We start from the raw sequence: 21440 nt of genomic DNA, 5'->3' as shown, positions 1-21440 counted from the left end.
AATCAGAAAATTGTCCGTAACTTGGCACCAGAAAGAAATTTCCAAAAAATCTCCAGGATATGATAACTTCAGATAGCAACACATTGTTTCTGCAAATTTCATAAAAATCCATCCAGTTGTCTTCGAGAAATCACGTGCACAAAATTTGATGGTCAGAAAAATAATAATTATAACGAGCTCAGGCGAGCTTCAACGCCTTATGCGCTGGAAAGATATAGACTCAAAAAAGCAATTTACCAATCCTTCCTCTACCTTCACTGAAAATCTCAAGTCAATATCTTCATTCGTTTTTTAGTGATTGCCCGGACAAGCTGACCCTCTTAAAATCAGTAAATCGTCCATATCTCACGACCGGAAGTGATGACGTATTTATAAAAAATTTCCAATAAGGTTCAGACCAATATCTATCAGATCTGAAAGTTTCGTGAAAATCGATCGAGCCGTTTCCGAGAACTGGCGTGCACAAAAATCGGTAAGAAAAAAATAATAATAATAGGGAAAAAGAAACCGAACGAAAACAATAAGGTCTTCCGTTGGAAACGGAAGACCTTAAAAATAATAATGCCTAGGAGAGATAGCGGATGCGTAAACATGTACCTTACCTACATACAGTATGATTGTTAGCGCAAACTCGTTGACGAAATAAGCTTAAATACAGTGTCCGACCTACTGATAGCGAAGGGAGCTTGAACTAATTCATATCCCAAAACAGAAAGACAGTATGAGTTTTAATACTAAACTTTTGACTGATTGATTAGGAGAGAGAATGGAGAACAGACAGGTTCTGGTCAATAAGTGGATGCCCACGGTGACAATGAACCCAATACAGCAGTCTCCTACAACACAGGGTCAGCCCCAGGGACCGGAGTACAGGGAGGTACCTATAACGTAAGTATTAATACATCCCCAGTACACAACACCAGGGTCTAGTCTCCCACAGCACAGGGTCAGCCGCAGGTGCCAAAGTATAGAGAGAATTCCATCATGTAAGTATTGATATTAATACATCTCCAACACCAGAATATAGGGAGGTACCTATAACGCAAGTATTAATACATCCCCAGTACTCAACCCCAGGGGCCAGAGTATAGTAAAGAGAGGTTCCTATCATGTAAGTATTGATACATCCCCATCACATATCATTCATCCTCATTACTCAACCCGAGAGTCTAGTCTCCTACAACACAGGGTCAGCCCCAGGGGCAGGAGAATAGGGAAGTCCCCACCACGTTAGTATTATACATGTACATCCTGAACCTTATGAAGCAGACTGTTGAGAGGTTCCTATTAGTATCAAGTATATGTATATATATCACCTTCAGTATTGTTTTCAGTCATAAAAATAAAGAATAATCCTATTAGGGAATTAAATTCCATATTCTACTACAAAATATAGAGTAACCTCAATGTATCTGTGTCATTTTCAGTTACAAAGGTGCAGAGGCCTGTTATATAGAGAAGGTTCTGATTACGTCCAATCCCGAGGAAGCGTTCTTAATCAAGATCCTACAGCGGCAGACTCGGAGGCCGGAGATCGGGGATAATTTCAGCAGCAGGCACGGACAGAAGGGGTAAATCTTCTAATTAAATATAATTACATATTTTATATATAGTTACTTCAAGACAATTGAATAATTCCCCTAATTTTAAAAATTTACTATCTCTGTCCCTGACCTTGAATATAAAAGGGAGATAAACATCCTTATGCAAGTCACTTTTTGATGTGTGTTTTTAAGTCAAATTTTGGGCCTCTGTATATTTTTACATGTACTCTAAACAGTTTTTGATCAATATCATTTTTTGATATTTAAAGGGTTTGTGGATTAATTGTACCTCAGGAAGATATGCCATTTACTGATCTGGTATGTATGAAAAATTATCTGAATTAATTTTCTGCTGAAGCTGTTGATAATACTCGTAATACAAGTTAATTTAAAAAAAAACAATTAATGAATAATAACCTGGTTGGAAAAAATTCTCAGTACAATGTACACGTGTATTTTCATATTTATATAATGTTTACTTGGATAGAATGCACTTTACCGGTACGGCCGCCATTTTGATTCTATATCCGCGCGTGAGAGTGCCCGGCGTAAAAACGTAGCAACGTATCAACTATGATGGGCGACGCCATTTTGTTGTGTAAGAAACTCTCGAAGCAAGAAAAAAGATATCTAAATGGGTTTTCGCTTTTTTAAGCGGGGGTGTGGGGCCCCCAATATGTAAAAATAAATAAAACAAACTTACCTTAGTCGGTAGATAAATCTGCATTAAGACTCGGGGCCATACGTACGTGTCACTATACATGTAGAACCATTGTGTCTTTTTTGATGAGTTGTAAATACGTTTTTATGGGCGATGAAGGAGATAAACGTCAATTTTTAATTATAGCTACTATCCTAATGCATTCTTGTTTTAATAGAGATTTCCTATATAACTGCTTTCCATGTGGTCTCAGTGATTGTAAAGTATCCAGTGTTTTGCAAATTGAAATAGATAAATTTTAGTTCATAAATCCAGGATTTACTGCAGCTCTGTTTCCAGAAATCTAAGATGTGTCTCTTACGTTTCATTTTTCTTATACTGCCGATTGCTGTTTCTTGAAACAAGACCGGTCTCACTGCATGTTTACAAGTTTTGCCCCTCCACTTATTCAACATTTCCATAAACTAAGGATCACATTTATCGCTAAAATTTCCAAAAATTCTAGAATGTTGCAGTCAGTCAATTAAAAATATCCATTCATAGAAAACACAACACAAATCATCTTAAATAAGGTGCATGATGAATCACTGTTTACAATCAAATAGAGTGGAAGTCAAACTTTCTTGTTCACGTCACCTACCCTGACCAATCACAGCATTGAAATAAGTCACGTGCTTAACAATGTCACGACTTTGGAATGTGACCAAAAAAATGAAAGCCAAAGGTTTGTTTTGAAAGTGCTTTTAGTTTTAATTAATAACTTCGTTAATTAAACGAAGTTTATTAACATGAAAAATGACGAGGAATTCAAAAAATAGGTTATTTTTGCATTTTATTGCCTTTTTAGCGAAATCGTCACGCTGACGCGTGACTCTCTTATAGAGAAAGAGCACGTGCTATTTCCATGTTATTTGGACGTACCGGTAAAGTGCAGTTGTCCCGTTTACTTTGTAAATTAAATTTTAGTTTGTGCATTTCAATATATAGTTACATGTATACACTAAATTCAAAATGATACACAAAAATGGAGTGTATGTGTAAATCATTAATTATTTTCATATTTTCAGGGAATTTGCCCAGACATTGTAAGTATTGACATAACTTTGAAATTCTTCTCAACTACACAGTTTATGTATGTGATATTGTATACATATTGTTTGTTTTACATGTATATAGAAGATGTTTCAAGAACATCATTGTTTGACCTTTAGATAGCAACCCCCATGGGTACCCATCCATAATGACTGTATTTGTTTTACTTATGTCTTGACCATCATTGTTTGACCTTCAGATAATGAACCCCCATGGGTACCCCTCCAGAATGACAGTGGGTAAACTGATGGAGCTGATGGGGAGTAAGGCTGGTGTGCTTGACGGGAAATTCCACTATGGAACAGGTATCTATCTGATGTGAAATTAAGATTTCATTTGCAGATTAAAAAAAATGTTAGGATAATATTGCATTCACAACATCTTTTAACTTTCCAAGCTAAATTTTTTTATCCAAAAAATAAGCATGGATGAAAATACTTGAGAAAAAAAAGTGTTTATGTTATTTTGAACTAAATGTTCTGGAGACCAAGGCAAAAATCAACAATCTGTATGTATTCTTGTGTAATTCTGTCTTGTGACTTATTTCAGCTTTTGGTGGAGACAAGGTTTGTGATCTGTCAGAAGATTTGGTCAGACATGGATTCAATTATCTCGGCAAAGATTTTGTCACCTCAGGAATAACAGGGTAAAGTATAATGAAAGAAATATGAAGTCCAAAAACTTTACCCGAAATAATAACTTTATAGATATCAAGGGAAGTCAAAATTGTATTTTTTTTCTATAGGGAACCACTTGAGGCCTATATTTTCTTTGGTCCAATATACTACCAGAAACTGAAGCACATGGTCCTAGATAAAATGCACGCCAGAGCCAAGGGACCGAGGGCTGTACTGACTCGACAACCCACGGAGGGTCGATCTCGAGATGGAGGCCTGAGACTGGGGGAGATGGAGCGAGATTGTCTCATTGGATATGGAGCTAGGTTTGTGTATTTATTAAAGGAGTGAGATTTTTTTATTAGACATTAAGCATAGTTAGTGTATTGAAAATAGATCATGATTGTTATGCTGTCCAAGTGTATTAAAGGTAAAAATAATTTTTATGATAGGTAAAAGGCTAGATTTAATTAAGGAAGGAGTATGGTTTATCATATGTCGAAAGGCAAAATCATTGCATTGTGGATGTAATGAAGATTCTGTCATCTTGTAGTTTTGTAGTTATTTTAATTTGTGACATTTATTTATAACATTACAGTATGCTGTTGTTGGAGAGATTAATGATATCCAGTGATGCCTTTGAGGTGGACGTTTGCGGTGAATGTGGCCTTCTGGGATACTCGGGCTGGTGTGAGTTCTGTAAATCTTCACGTCACGTGTCTACTCTCAAGATGCCGTACGCCTGTAAACTGTTATTCCAGGAGTTACAGTCAATGAACATTGCTCCAAGACTCTCACTCAAACCTTATAATGAGGTTTAAAGACTGGCAACTCACTATTACTTTGTTTTTTGTATTGTTTTTGTTGACTCATAAATAAATTACTGTACATGAAAAAGAGTTGAACTTTTTGGTTGGAATACCTTTATCATGGAAAACCTTTATTACTTATTAAACTGGCAAGCAAAAACCTTTTTCAACCAAATGTAGCATACTCATATAGATATAATTTGATGAGTTAAATGTATTATGATATAAAATACATTATATACTACGGCGTAATATTCTTCTTTTAAAAATATTGAAACTACCAATTTCTTTTCTTCAAACCCAAAGGTCAAACTTATTAAGCCAAAGTCGTAAGATATTGCATTTCTCATAATTATCCTTTCTGCTGAAGTTCTTCTTTCTAATTACTGTGAAGATAGAGATTGGATATAAGATGAAATTCCACTGAAAATGATTGTGTTGCTCTGCTTTGAAAGCAGAAAAAAAGTTATGGTATACTCTGTCACAGTCTGATTGAGTGTACGTATCATTCAAATCATATGACAAGATTGATATGTTTTGAAACAATTGAAGAAAAGTAGAAAAAGAGCAGTGTATTCCTTCCTTATTTGTTTAGGAGATTCAATTACTGTAAATGTATTATATTTAGCGTGTATAGGTTTTGGTGGAAATTGAATTTCAAACAAGTTAGTATAAATTTCATATAGTGCATTCCTTCATATTCTTGTTTAGCGTCTCCATATGAGTGAAAAATTCTCAAGAGGGACGTTAATTGAACAACCTATAATCAATCATCAAGCATATTCTTGTATACGTGTTTAGACATTAAGTTTTCAGGGATTTAAAAAAAAAATTTTCAAGACTTTCAATAAAAAAAAGTAACCAAGGGTTATACAATAAGCTATACACACTTCAACTTCATAGGTAAAATCTGACCTGACTTCAGCTAAAATTTAGCAGTATAAAATTTTAAATAATCATGGGTTATGAAAATTAGAATTGGTTGCATGTGTATATTTAACTTTAGAACAGAAATTTGACCTGACGTGTCAAATTTCAAACAGAGATCAATACATACCAATCAGGTATTTAAATCACGTGACCGAATCACAGCCTTGGACAGATAACTGAAGAAGGAAGTAATATTGGTGTCGTCCGGGAGCCATGTTAGATTTACAGGTCAGACATGATATATAACGCTGTTTTTTCTTTGTTACTTAGTACCATTTGTATTTTTAATTACCCAAGTAAGTAAATTATTGATATAATGAAGGATTTTTTTTTAATATTATGGATAGCCTGTCTGTAACGGTTGGAAAAGGAATTGAATTTTTAATTAGGCCATTCATAGGTGTGTCTGATAATTTACATTTCCTCAAGTATAGTGATCTTTAAGTTGATCATTCAAAATCAACTTGCATCAAGAGTGAGTCTTTTTTGAATAGCAGTTTCTATTCCATTATTTTTATTGTAAACGTTTTATTTTCAAGAACTCTTTATCACAGAGTTAATTTCTTGAGCATTTAATCAGTGGTATTTAACCATCACTTTTCTTCCCTACTTTAATTGCAGCAAGTCTTTGACCTTAGCTATTGTGGCTGAATCATCAGTATGGACCCCCGGTATAGTGCTCAAGACATCATAAGATGTGACCTCTGCGAGAGAAATGTGGTACAAAGTCATTGTGAGCTTTGTCACGTCAATCTGTGTAAGGCCTGTGTAGGAGAACATCTTTCTGATTCAACCAAGAAACATAGAGTTGTACCATATAAAGAAAGAACCTCAGCTCCTAACTATCCGAAATGTCCAAATCATTCCAAGAGCTGTGAACTTTACTGTGAGCAATGTGACATTCCTGTCTGTACTATCTGCATTTCCTCAGGGAAACATAAAGGACATCATTTATCAGATGTTTTACAAAAACTCAACTCCAAAACAAGAGAAATGGAAAAAGAACTAAGAGAACTCGAGACTAGAATTTATCCAAAATATGAAGAAATTGCATCAGGCATAAAAACTAAGAAAGACAACTTGGAAACACACTACAGGAAACTGACAACAGCTGTCACCAAACAAGGAGAAGACTGGCACAGAGAAATTAACATCATTGTCAATAAACAAAAGTATGAAATTGATGAGATGAAATCTAAACACCTGGCTGCTCTTACGGAACAGGAAAAAGAAATCAAACAGATTACTGCAGAAGTAAAACAGAGCATCGTTGACTTAAAGAAAATTCTAGAATCCAATGATATTTCCCTAGCCTCCGTATACAGGTCTAGAAATGCAGAGTTCAGAAGTTTACCTCCAGAAGTGAACGTTTCATTACCAAGTTTCTCTCCTCATCAGATCAATACAGAACAGCTCCATCAAATGTTTGGTTCTCTGTCATCATTAACCATTACAACAGAAGAATGCGGTAACACAATGAAGACACCGGTAGCTGTATCCTTTCCTCCAGTCAAACCACTGCTTGATGAACCAGAGCTCATCACCACCATAGACACTGGGTATATACCACTATACAATGTTATCTTTCTCGGAGATGAAGAAATCTGGACAAGTGGAAATGGCGAAATCATAAAACTTTACAACCTCCAGGGCAATGCACTGAAGTCAATCAAAACCAAGTCAGGGAATGAACCACGTGACATAGCAGTGACAAGAAGTGGAGATCTAGTTTATACTGATGAGTATACAGGAACTGTAAACATAGTGAAGAATGACCAGATACAGGAAGTGATCAGACTACAGGGGTGGATACCTTACAATGTCTGTAGTACCTCCTTTGGTGACCTCCTGGTTATCATGGTCAGTGATAATTATAAACAATCAAAGGTTGTCCATTTCTCTGGCTCCACAGAGAAACAAACCATTCAGTTTGATAGAAAAGGTAAACCTCTGTATTCATCTGGTATTATTAAATACATCAGTGAGAACAGGAACTTAGATATCTGTGTGGCTGATAATGGAGACGGTGCAGTAGTGGTAGTAAATCAGGCTGGAAAACTCCGATTTAGATACACAGGCCATCCCTCTTCTACCGAGAGAGCATTTAATCCAAACGGCCTCACAACAGACAGCCAGAGTCAGATCCTTACAGCAGACTATGATAACCACTGCATCCACATCCTAGATCAGGACGGACAGTTCCTCTGTTACATTGACAACTGTGATCTAAACTTGCCATGGGGTTTAAGCATAGACACCAAAGACAACCTCTACGTAGCAGAGTGTGTCCGTGGTGATGTGAAGAAAATCAAATACATGTAAACACTGCATTATGTTATAAAATGATTGTAAATAAGAAAAAAATATTATTCAGCTATCCATTAGCTAGAGTTAAAGAGTTATAAATATGTCTGAGTAAAAGGATTAGTTAAAAAAGATGAGTATTTATCAAATTTATATAATAGTATTCTTTATAATGTTATGAATTTTTATTTATTTAAGGAAAAAACGCCCTTATATTCAATCAATATTCTGAAATATATTACATGTAATAGATTGTAAAAATAATAATGATAATAATACTGTAGACGTACTTTTTTCCACGGGGTCATAATTCTGCGTAATCCGCGTCTAGACTGTCACTTTATGCCTTACATTTATGTTCACTTGGACAAATTTCCGCGAAAAATTTGTGACAGCGTACATAGCGTAAATTAATAAATTAATACCAAGTACGCGAAAAAAGGACTTCTACAGTAATCATGTGTGTGAATTATACGAAGTTATGAGTTTGTGCTGGTAATTAAAAACATAAGTAATTGAAAAACCAAATTGTACAGAACATTAGTAATGAACATAACGTGTGTTGTCTGTGAACACTGTCAATAAATTTTTGCTATATCTTTTTAAATTTTTTATTTTGGCACATCTGGTTTCATGTTTGTGATAATTGTTCAGTGGTGGAGCTTGCAGCAAATAAAAGGAAAGGGAATATCAAGCATCTAAAGGAACATTTATTATAACAGAATACTATAAAAAGTCGGGGTCTCTGCTGGACAGCCCTGGTGCTCTACGGGTATGAACACGGCAGGGTAGTGCAATATTTCACCACTCAGTTGTATAGAATAGTTTACTACACTTTAAAACACTTAAAAAGTTGATTTTTTTAGCAATGAATTTATTAAGGCACATTTTCAAGGGTATATCAAAAGAATTAACATATTTTACTGTTTTAGACTAAAACTAGATTGAAAACTTTCAAATTGAGAGAGTTAGTTCTGAAAAATTATTTTACATGCACCCGAATTTCACTCTGAAAAGAAAACATCCATGCACATAGAATCGGGTGAGTTGTGTACACCCTTTCTCTGAACATGATTTTTTTCTACAACTTTAGTTTGAAAATGTTCATTGAAAGTCTTGTGACTTTTCTCACCTACTTATTAATCATAATTGATTTTAAAAATCCATTTCAATTGTGTAGGAGAAATTAAGATTCAGGCACATAGAAATAAGGGGGACTGGATTTAATATTTACTTTATTTGCAAATGTTAACTGAGAGACTGAATGTCCTTCCCCAATTTTTTATTACAATTCTTTGTGAAAATAATTGCTCAATCAACATTAATGGACCCTAACACCAACGACCCCTAAATAAGATATGGAGTTTAAAGAGTTCTCTTTTTGGGATAAGGGACTTGTCAGAGTTTTTCAACTAATGATATCCTCCCTTCTTTCAAAATCGATGCTTCAAATTATTTTAAGACATTCTAATTTTATCCATCTATGTTTCACTTAGCCCAGTCTCTCACACTGTGTGTTGTTAAGACGTCAAGAAAGAAGAAAATGTTTGCTTAATGAGTTGTGTACTTTAAACAGTGTAATAAATGAATTATATCTGTAATATAAGTCATTATGACGATTTTAATCTACCTCGAAATACAATTTTCACTTAACCCACTTGCTCTGTGAATATTAACACTTGACAAGACAAGTAAACAATACAACACCGTAAATGTGACAGAATGCTTATTTTTTTTAAGTTTAACACTACTAGCATCTTGAACTTTTTCAAACATGTTTTATTATAAAACGAACTTTCTTCACACCCCTTAGACCATCAGCATAATACCGTTAATTCTTTTTTCATTGCGAGAACTCTATTTTAGCGTATTTACGCCGTAATTTAGTCAATATGCTCGCGAAAGGTTTTCTTGTATAAATTTTCCTTTAGATTAATGCTGAACACGACTCGTAAATAGGCACTGTGGCAACGCTCTTTGAAAAAAATTACGCACTTTGAAAAAACTTTTCAAAGTGCATTAAATTTGAGACCAACTAAACGCACTTTGAGAAAACAATTTAAAAGTGCTTAAAAGTTTACAACTACATATTTTACCATTGAGACACTTAACGCACTTTTGAAAATTTTCAATAAATTAGCTAACTAAAACAGATGAAATCTAGAAATCTAGAAATAATTAATACAGTAAAACATATGAGAGAGATTGATTAATTGATTGTATATTGTTTAACGTCCCTCTCGAGAATTTTTCACTTATATGGAGACGTCACCGTATGTGTTAGAGAGTGCACATGGGGAAATGAGACGTTTTTTTATTATTACTTCAATAAAATAATTCGTAAATTATAACAAGTCAAAATCTTGCGTAAAATATTTTAAAAACTTGTTTAAACTTAATAATAAATGTTGAAATATATTTCAATTTTATTGTCATTAATATCTCATGATCATCGATAATTTATGGTCATATAAAAAGAGTTTACATCAGATACTCCCCAGCCTGAGAGTGTGTAAGATTTGAAAAGAAATCTCTTGATTTTCAGGATAAAGATGATGTGGTTAAAGTGCATGGTGAATAAAAAAATGAGAAGTTTTTCAACTTCTAGTAAAATTGTTTTGAATTTGCTCTACATCTACCAATGACACAAAGATCATGAAGAATTTTTTTTTTAATTTAGCACTGCGGTTTGCAGCATAGCCTGCTCTGCAGAAACCAAGAGCATTACTAGTATCATGTAATCAAGATCCAGGGTATCGAGGCTCGGACAGACCTACACCTTCATTTTGATGACAATAAATTCTTCTTATACATCAACGAACATGATTTTCTTTAACATCGATAAATCTATTTATGAGCAAATGCGGTAAAATTATTTTTTATTTTCCTTTGAAAACAGCCTGAAATAGAATTGAAAAACTATTTCAGCTTTGAATATCTTGACGTGCTTTCCTGCATGTGGAAGAAGTTTTTTGCTTTGCAGCCAATTTGATGCTTTGCATCAATTAAATTCGTACTGACATTGTACATGTACAGGCATGTAAAATATTCTGTTTATTGGACGAAATAGTATACCATTACACAACGGATTTTCAAATCGACATACCCGCTGCTATCTGCGGACACGTGCTTGTAAATGAGGACTGGGCTACAAAATTTTAGACACAAAGCGACAAAGCTGGATGTAAACTGTTTATTACAAATACGTGAATAATAGTATATTTTAAAGTATTTTTTTAACGTTCAATGTTTATAAATATTTAAAAAAAATAATGGAGAAACAATAGAGTAATGGTAAAAATAAAACGTATATAATAGTACTTTCCGTATCACAAGACTGAAATTATAATATTTGCCGAAGCCCCTTTTCAATTACAATTTAAATAAAATAAATTAACACGGAATAGAGAAATAATTTTTGCGTGAAAACAGGCCAAAGAAAGCGATCACAATTCAAAATGTTTTATGCACCAGTGTTTCGAATTACGATTAAATGAAAGATCGGTGAAGTATTCTTATTGATTCGATAAATTAAAAACATGATTTTCTATCAATTGATAGGTCTTTGTACACAATGGACTTTAAACACCATCACAGACACTTGCATTGTGTACGACAGGTGGCTGGTACACTAGTGACCTAGATCGACAGCGTGGGATTCGGGTGTTGGATTACATAACTGTTACAAACATCTATAGGCGATCTTGGAGATCGCCAAATGTACACAACTAATGATCGTGAATGAATTATTCGATGCATAAACTTAAAATAACTTACAATTGTTATAATAATCAATGTAGAAAGATAGATTTAATATATTCCGTTTATGAAGACGTGTTCACTATAAAACTAATTAATAAAAACTAAAAAAGAAAGACTAATCGTTATAAATAATTTAATAGTGAACCGTAAAGCACGTATAAAGCCCTATTTAGAAGAAAATTAACATTAAATATAATAGGGTTTATTACTGAAAGGAAGTTTGTGTAAATTATACACATGAAGAGCTCTGATTTCCTTTCCGAATGAAAAACGCTACCTGTTTACATGGCCTGCTTTCAACTACGTATTACGCAATACCCCCGGTATAATGGAACACAAAACATTTTCATCAGATTAAAAAGGTGTCAAAGAACAATTTTGTACGTATAATCCAGATCGAAATATTTACCGTTTTTGAGTTATAAAGCAAAAACTTTCAAGCTCCCTTGATCCCTAATCATAGGGGCCAGCCCCTTTTGAATAGTATTATATGAAAGCCCTTGCAATTATGCACAACTTTTGTTCTACATGTCTTAACAAAATATTTTTAGTTTTCAAGATAAAAAGGAAAACATGTGTAATTTTTCGCTCTTTTAGGCGTTCTATTTTTTGACCCCAGTTTAGCGCAATTTTGAATAGAGAAATCGAAAAACAAAAACCTATGTGCACAACTTCAATCCTTCTGTTATCTAAAACCAGTAAAATTTCTGCTCCAGCTCTAGTGGTCTTTGAGCCTTTGTCTGGAAATGAGAGCCTATAATTTTTCGTTTCAAGGGAAATAACTCAAAACCGGAAGTGACTTTTTGAAAATATCGACAGCATTCTGATAGAGTTTATTACCGTCTATAATGTCTGAAAATTTGAACAAAATCCATTGAGAATTGAGTGAGATATGAGGCCTCAAAGTTGGCGTCTAGGAAGCCAAAAAAAAAAAAAAGAATAATAAGAATAATCTTAATCTTCAGAATCAGTAGAAGGTCTTCCGTTGGAAACGGAAGACCTTAATAATTGTATGAATACCTAATAAGAGAAGCCACGGTTGAGTCGGGTTGATTTAAAATGTCAAGCCAACATGCTAACCATGCTTTTGAAAATAAATCTTTAAAAAAATAAATAATAACATTTTTCTTTGTTCTTATTATATTTTTTTCTGGATTATACATTATTCACATAGAACTGATTCCTAACAGTTGTAAATAAAACCCAAAGAAGTTGAATTAATTTAGTATTTATCAAAATTAAGGATTAAAGAAGAAAAGTAAAACTTCTCTTCGCTTTTATTTATTTACTTTTTTATAGATTAATCATTATTCGTCTAAGATTAATTCATAACATTTGTATATAAATGTTGTGTACGAGTTGACTTCTAGGTTGCGTACGAGTTGACCTTTTTTGTGTACGAGTTGACTTTTTGTGTACGACTCGGTTTGTGTACGACTTGCATGACTGGACACCAACATGTATGATGCCTATGACGTCGAAGATTTTGCTGCTCCGTGACTCAGTGATATGTCCTGAAAAATCACTCAATTTTGAGACCAATTTACAATATTTTAATATGAAATTTTGAAGAACATATAAGTAAAGATTCTTTTATTTTACATGTACGTGTGACATTTTGCCCGATTATGTCGTCCAACATTTTTTATGTGCAACAAGTCTGCGTAATTTTTTAATGTCCCTCGTATAATGTGATGAGTAAAATGTATTATGATAAATACATGTACGTACTAAGGCGTAATATTTAAACAATATTGAAATTATCGATTTCTTTTTTTCAAACTCAAATGTCAAACTTATTAAGCTGAAGTCGTAACTTATTGCATTTCTCATAATTATCCTTTCTGCTAGTATGTATCATTCAAGTCATGACAAGATTGACATGTTTTGAAACAATTGAAGAAACTTAGAAAAGAGCAGTGTATTCCTTCCTTATTTGTTTAGGAAGGTCAATTACTGTAAATGTATTATATTTAGCGTGTATAGTTTTTGGTGGAAATTGATTTTCAAACAAGTTAGTATAAATTTCATTTAGTGCATGCGCATTCCTTCATAGTCTTGTTTATAGCGTCTCCATATGAGTGCAAAACATTCTCAAGATGGACGTTGATTGAACAACCTATAATCAATCATCAAGCATATTCTTGTTTATGTGTTTAGACATTAAGCTTTCAGGGATTTAAAAAAAAATAATTTTCAAGACTTTCAATAAAAAAAAGTAACCAAGGGTTATACAATAAGCTATACACACTTCAACTTCATAGGTAAAATCTGACCTGACTTCAGCTAAAACTAAGCAGTATAAAATTTTAAATAATCATGGGTTATGAAAATTAGAATTGGTTGCATGTGTATATTTAACTTAAGAACAGAAATTTGACCTGACGTGTCAAATTTTAAACAGAGATCAATACATACACCAATCAGGTATTTAAGTCACGTGACCAAATCACAGGCTTGGACAGATAACTGAAGAAGGAAGTAATATTGGTGTCGTCCGGGAGCCATGTTAGATTTACAGGTCAGACATGATACATAACGCTGTTTTTTCTTTGTTACTTAGTACCATTTGTATTTTTAATTACCCAAGTAAGTAAATTATTGATATAATGAAGGATTTTTTTTAATATTATGGATAGCCTGTCTGTAACGGTTGGAAAAGGAATTGAATTTTTAATTAGGCCATTCATAGGTGTGTCTGATAATTTACATTTCCTCAAGTATAGTGATCTTTAAGTCGATCATTCAAAATCAACTTGCATCAAGAGTGATTCTTTTTAAATAGCAGTTTCTATTCCATTATTTTTATTGTAAACGTTTTATTTTCAAGAACTCTTTATCACAGAGTTAATTTCTTGAGCATTTAATCAGTGGTATTTAACCATCACTTTTCTTCCCTACTTTAATTGCAGCAAGTCTTTGACCTTAGCTATTGTGGCTGAATCATCAGTATAGACCCCCGGTATAGTGCTCAAGACATCATAAGATGTGACCTTTGTGAGAGACATGTAGTAAAAAGTCACTGTGAGCTTTGTCACGTCAACCTGTGTAAGGCCTGTGTAGGAGAGCATCTCTCTGAATCAACCAAAAAACACAGAGTCGTACCATATAAAGAAAGAACATCAACTCCTAACTATCCAAAATGTCAAAAGCATTCCAAGACCTGTGAATTTTACTGTGAGCAATGTGACATTCCTGTCTGTTCTACCTGTACTTCCTCAAATAAACATATAGGACATAATTTATTGGATGTTTTACAAAAACTCAGCTCCAAAACAAAAGACATGGAAAAAGAATTAAAAGAACTTGAGACAAGAATTTGCCCAAAATATGAAGAAATTGCATCAGGCATAAAAAACAAAAAAGACAACTTGGAAACACACTACAGGAAATTGATAGCAGCTGTTACCAAACAAGGAGAAGACTGGCACAGAGAAATTAACATCATTGTTAACAAACAGAAATCTGAAATTGATGAAATGAAATCTAAGCACCTGGCTGCTCTAAGTGAACAGGAAAACGAAATCAAACACATTACTGCAGAAGTAAAACAGAGTATCATTGACCAAAAGAAAATTCTACAATCCAATGATATTTCCTTAGCATCTGTATAAAAATCCCAAAATGCAGAATTCAGACGTTTACCTCCAGAAGTCAACGTTTCATTACCAAGTTTCTCTCCACAGCAAATCAACACAGAACAGCTCCATCAAATGTTTGGTTCTCTGTCAGCATTATCAATTGCAACAGAAGAACATGGCTACACAATTGAAACACCAGAATCTGTATCCTGTCCTCCAGTCAAACCATTGCTTGATGAACCACAGCTTATTTCCACCATAGACACCGGGTATAAACCACTACGCAGTGTTACCTTTCTCAGAGATGATGAAATCTGGACATGTGGAAATGGCGAAATAATAAAACTCTACAATTTCCAGGGCAAACTACTGAAGTCAATCACATCACAGTCAGGGAGACAAACAATTGACATAGCCGTGACAAGGAATGGAGATCTAGTTTATACTGACTCTTATACAAGATCTGTAAATATAGTGAAGAATAAACAGATACAGGAATTGATCAGACTACAGGGGTGGATACCTTTATATGTCTGTTGTACTTCCTCTGGTGATCTATTGGTTACCATGTGCAGTGATGAATTTAAACAATCAAAAGTTGTCCGTTACTCTGGCTCTTCTGAAAAGCAAACCATTCAGTTTGATAGTAAAGGTAAACCTCTCTACTTATCTAGTGGCTTTTTAAAATACACCTGTGAAAACAGGAACCTGGATATCTGTGTGGCTGATAATGAATCAAATGCTGTAGTGGTGGTCAATCAGGCAGGAAAACTCCGATTTAGATATACCTCTACTTTAAAGGAATTTTTCTTTCCATACGGTATCACAACAGACAGCCAGAGTCAGATCCTGATAGCAGACTGTGTCAACAACCGTATCCACATCATACATCAGGACGGAAAGTTCCTTCATTACGTTGTTAACTGTGAACTAAAGAATCCATGTGGTTTATGTGTAGACACCAGAGACAGCCTCTTTGTGGCTGAGTATTGCAGTGGTAAAGTGAAGAAAATAAAATACATGTAAATACTATGTAATTAAATGCATAAGAAATGAATATCGCATGTTGTCAGAGAACACTGCAATTAAATTTTTGCTATATACCTTTTACTTTTTATTTTGACACATCTTGCATTGGTTTCATGTTTGTGATAATTGATCAGTGCTGGACCTTACAGCCAATAAATGTAAGGGGAGCAACTATATCATCTAAAAGAATATTTACTATAACAGAATACTATAAAATGTTGCGGTCCCCTCTGGACACCCCTCGCTCTTGGCAGTGCATTATTTCATCACTCAGCATATTTTAACCACTCTCTAAAACATTGGAAATGTTAGACTTTTTATTAATGATTTATTTAAGACACGTTTTTAATGGTAAAACACAAAAATTAATTTTCACTACCTAGCTCTAGACAACATCTATGCACATAGAATCAGGTGGGATGTGCACCCCTTTTTGTCTGAGCATGATTTTAACTAATGCTTTAGTTTGAAAGTGTTCATTGACAGTCTTGTAACTTCCTTTGCCAACTTTTTAATTAGGAATAGTTAAAAAAAAAAAGCTTTTATATCAATTTGCCAGGTGAATTAAGATTCAGGCACAAAAAACAGGAGGGGGTTTAAAATTTGTTTCAGTTGAAAAAGTTCACTGAAAGTTTGAATAATTCACCTCTCCTCCTTTTTGTCACAATTTTGTGTAAAAAAAAAAAACCTTGAACATTAATGGACTCTTCCACCAACATGACCAACAACCCGAGTTAAAGGTACTTGGACACAGATTTGAAGTTAATATTTTCTCATTTTTTTCTGTATAATATCACGACTTATATATATTTTAATAGCATTTCACACAAGAATTAATTAAAAATCTTATTTCATTTAAAAGTTATTAAAACTTTAAATTTTTTGGCGGGTTTGATTGACACATCCTAGCACCTTCACAAATTTTAACTTTTTTCTTAATCCTTAGGAAAAGTGGCAATTTTAATGTGTTTTAATGAGAAATATTAAAACTTTTATCAAGAAAAATAATTTTATTCAGAGTAGAAATGTTAGAAAGCAAAACACCTTCACAAGTATCGTCATTCCGAACTAAGAGATGTGAACAGAGTTTAGCAAATCGAGCACACTCGTGTTACGTACATAGTTTTTGTAAACAGGGCTCGAGTTCTGTTATTGTTTATATTTAGAATTCACCGAGTGCGTTCAATCGCCACAGTCTGCGTACCACATCTGCACGGACTAATAATATATTGTGTGTTTGTTTTGCTTTCGAACGTGTCTACTCTGAATTTTCTGGATTATAGTATTAATATTTTTCATTTATACAAAACAAGATTGCCACTTTTCCTAAGGATTAAGAATAAAATTAAATTTGTGAGAGTGCAAGGATATGTCAATCAAACCCACCGAAAAATTTGAAATTTCAATATCTTTTAAACGAAATAAGATTTTTAATTAATTTTTGTATGAAATGCTATTAAAATATATAAGTCGTAATATTATAGAGAGAATAATCTGTGTCCAAGTACCTGTAAGATATAGAGATTAAAGAGTCCCCTTTTTCTTGGATAGTGGATTTGTAAGAGTTTTTCAACTTAGAATATCATCCTTTTTGCTTCAAAATATTAAACCATTCCAAATTATTATAGCTGACAAGGTTTCTCTTAAACCGACTTGTTTTGCTGAGACGTCAAGTTGTAATCATAGGCACAGGGTTCTCCATGTGCTGTTTTACTGTGTTGCTCCCGACACAGTAAAATTTTCTCCGACACAGTAACGATTCAAATTTTATGTGTGCGACACAGTAAAAATTTTGCCGACACAGTAAGATCTGTGAAAATCAAAACACATAAATTCTATCTAATTGAAACTTTAATCAAACAATCCTACCGTCTTCAATTATAACAGGTAGAGCACTTAATTAGGGCTTTACCTTGCATAATCAATTATCCCCTAGACCCTCGCCGGACTTGACGCATAAAGGAACAAAGACAAATAATTTGCTTTTACACTTGTATGTAACGGTTAATTGGTAGTTGCATTATAAAATACATTGTACTATTTTTTAAACAATATGTCTTTTCTCTAGATCTGAGGCTTTAGAATTATATTGGTACTGCGGTAAGTCAAACATAACTATAACCATCGTACCGAAATCATTTTCTTGATGTAAATAAATTGTTTTAATTTTTCAAGGAGCTCATAAAAGTCTTTAAATATTTTGAAGTTTCTTTTTTTTGTAATCGATAATAATGTTATTCGATTAAGAAAACTGACAAAAATCATGGCAAATTTACTTTCAAAATGGTAAATAGTTCGACTGTATCGACCAGAATTTCCTCCGTTTTTCAGAACATGTGTTTTTACTTTTATTAATATGTACGACCATACTATTTGTGTAACAAAATTAGTAATTTTTAAAAGGAGTGTATGATGTATTCTTTTGTAATTATAATTAATAGTAATTCAGTTGTGAATTTGATCGCGAAAATGCCGCGAAATTTTAGTGCTTCGCGTAAACTCTGCAACACAGTAAAATTTCAAATGATGGAGAACCCTGTAGGCAAAACCCTTCTCTGTTACATTTGGCACACACATATGGACCAGGTATTCTCTCATTGTTAAAAATTATTGTCCAAGAATACACCACATACTTGTAGGTAGATGCGATCAGGGGCCCGTTTTACAAAAGGACTTACAAACACTTTCAAAGAAAGTTATTAATTTAGCAAAATTTTACAGTCATCTGAAGTTTTTTGGTCTTAGTCATAAGTTCTTTTGTAAAACTGGCCCCTGGTATCTATCTAATAGTACATGTGTATTACTAAAGAGAGGAGGGCATCTCATTACGTTTAGGGGGGTGTTTTGTGGTGTGTGATGCATAGCTTTATACGAGCTTGTTCTAGCGTGTTTAGCTGTTGGCACAATCAGTAGAGCAATGGGCACCATTACCAGAGATTCTGGGTTCAAAACCAGGCGGAGGGACCTGTCTGTGTTACATATACATGTATATACAGAAGAAAACGTACCCTTTTCGCATACTGCATCAACCCATGAAACCAGTATCAGCCAGAGGATTGATGGGCTGGTATTGGTGGATGGTAGATGCAGAATATGGTATGAAAAGGGTATATTTAGTATTTTTAATGCATACTTGTATTGAATGTAACATAGAGCACATATACCTATTTGAGCTTATACAATTAAAATATCAACAATTAAATTATCGATGATATCAATAATTGTAATAAAAGCATTTGAATATTATATTTTTACCTATTGGTATATTGTAATTATATAGATATTTTTCTTTGTTATATTTAAAAAAAAATAAAATTTATTTTAGATTGATTGATTGTATATTGTTTAACGTCCCTCTCCAGAATATTTCACTGATATGGAGACGTCACCATTGCCGGTGAAGGGCTGCAAATGTAGGCCTATGCTCGGCACTTACAGCCTTTGAGCAGGGAGGGATCTTTATCGTGCCACACCTCCTGTGACACGGGGCCTCGGTTAATACGGTCTCATCAGAAGGACCGCCCCATTTAGTCGCCTTTTACGACAAGCAAGGGGGTACTGAGGACCTATTCTAACCCGGATCCCCACGGTCAATTTATTTTAGATATATCACTGTATATATAACATCATCCACAAAACAGATCTTAATAATTAAGGAATGACTCTAACTCTTGGCCAAAATATTCGATTATAACCTGACGCTGGTTTGGGGCAGTTTACGCTTTATAATCCGCGAAGCGAATTATAAAAAAAGCGTAAATTAACTGACCCAAACAAGGTTATAATCGAATAATTTGGCCAAGAATTAGAGTCATTCCTTATAATTTAATTTTAAAATAATTAAATAGTTGTGGGTGTAAAATTGTGCTGCTTTTTATGAGTTCAAATTTGTCGCTCAATAATACATCCCTAGATGATTTAGGTGGTTATCAAGGGGGTGTGTCCCCATACCAAACCAGGTTATTGAGAAATATTTTGCGTTCCTTTTTAGAAATCAACAAATGAGAGACTAGAATACAAACAAAATTAAATTATTTAAATATACAATATAACTCTTTGAAAGCAGGAAAAGATCTCTCAGTTGCAATAGATAGTTTTCAATGGGCCTGCAAAAGTTACCTCCCGTTGGCCGCCATATTGGAGGTCGACTCGGTGAGTTTTCCTCCTTGTCTTACCAAGTTTAAGAAAATATAGCAGAAATATTTGGTGATAAATCGTTATGAAATATTTTTTATTGAAATAAAGGAGGCTTCCAAAAAATTATTTACTTCAGAAAAATAACGATTCCTAATTCAAAATCGCAAATATAAAAATTTAAAATTGGTTAAACAATGAAGGAATATGAGCATTTGGACCTCCAGTATGGCGCCAACGGGAAGTAACTCTTGCTTAATTTAGGTCAATCGAAAACTATTTATATGGTATAATCTGTCACAGTATGGTATAATCTGTCACAGTGTACATTTATTTAGGTCATTTGACACTGATCAATGTTTTGAAACAACTAAAGAACGCAAAGTGAAAAAAAAAACAGTTTATTCCTCCTTATCTGTTAAGGAGATTCATTTTTTTCAGTCTTATAATGGTCCATCACGGTGGCTGCCTTCTAATGTTTGCAAAAGAAAATTATAATAGTCAGAACTAAATTCAATAAAAAAATGCGAAATCCGGTTGTGAAATAAATTGAATACAACACACCCAACTTCATAAATGGAATCAGACGTAGCAGTTTAAAGTTTTTAAGTGGTATTTAAATCACGTGACCAGAAGACAGATAACAGATACAGGAAGTAATATTACTGTCGGCCGGGTGCCATATTATATCAGGTCAGACACAATAAAAGTTGTTTTATCTATTTTTAAAGTAGGATTTATATTTTTAATTCACCAAATGATTATTGTTTTTATGAAGGACTAAAATATTATAGATACTAAGTTTTTCTGTAACTTAATGGTTTGTGAGGGAATTCTGTAATTTGAATTAGGTCATAGGTGTGTCTGATAATTAACTTTTTCTCAAATATAATGATCTTTAATTCGATCATTCAATCTTGAAGAAAAAAGTTCCTTTTTAGGAAATAATATCTATATCCATTTCCTCAAATCTATTG

At 33.6% G+C, this 21440-nt stretch overlaps 2 protein-coding genes across 2 annotated transcripts; both read left to right on the top strand.

The window, feature by feature from the left end:
* Positions 1–762: 762 nt before the first annotated feature.
* LOC134263018 (DNA-directed RNA polymerase III subunit RPC2-like) lies at positions 763–4787 on the top strand. Its single transcript, XM_062745316.1, has 8 exons — positions 763–888; positions 1428–1571; positions 1814–1862; positions 3273–3290; positions 3497–3602; positions 3847–3943; positions 4043–4240; positions 4513–4787. The coding sequence occupies exons 1-8, from the start codon at positions 767–769 to the stop codon at positions 4733–4735; spliced, it is 957 nt and encodes a 318-aa protein (XP_062601300.1). The 5' UTR covers positions 763–766; the 3' UTR covers positions 4736–4787.
* A 1029-nt stretch (positions 4788–5816) lies between these two features.
* On the top strand, positions 5817–16587 carry LOC134263030 (uncharacterized). The gene is given in 3 exon segments (XM_062745327.1): positions 5817–5881; positions 6275–7946; positions 14675–16587. Coding segments are annotated over 2 exon segments (3285 nt in total). The 5' UTR covers positions 5817–5881; positions 6275–6313; the 3' UTR covers positions 16327–16587.
* The last annotated feature ends 4853 nt before the right edge of the window (positions 16588–21440 follow it).

Source organism: Saccostrea cucullata, unplaced genomic scaffold (genome assembly GCF_032062105.1).
Source record: "Saccostrea cucullata isolate Sc308-1 unplaced genomic scaffold, CSIRO_AGI_Scuc_v1 ctg1512, whole genome shotgun sequence".
Classification (NCBI taxonomy): domain Eukaryota; kingdom Metazoa; phylum Mollusca; class Bivalvia; order Ostreida; family Ostreidae; genus Saccostrea; species Saccostrea cuccullata.
This window is presented reverse-complemented; position numbering and strand designations above follow the sequence as displayed.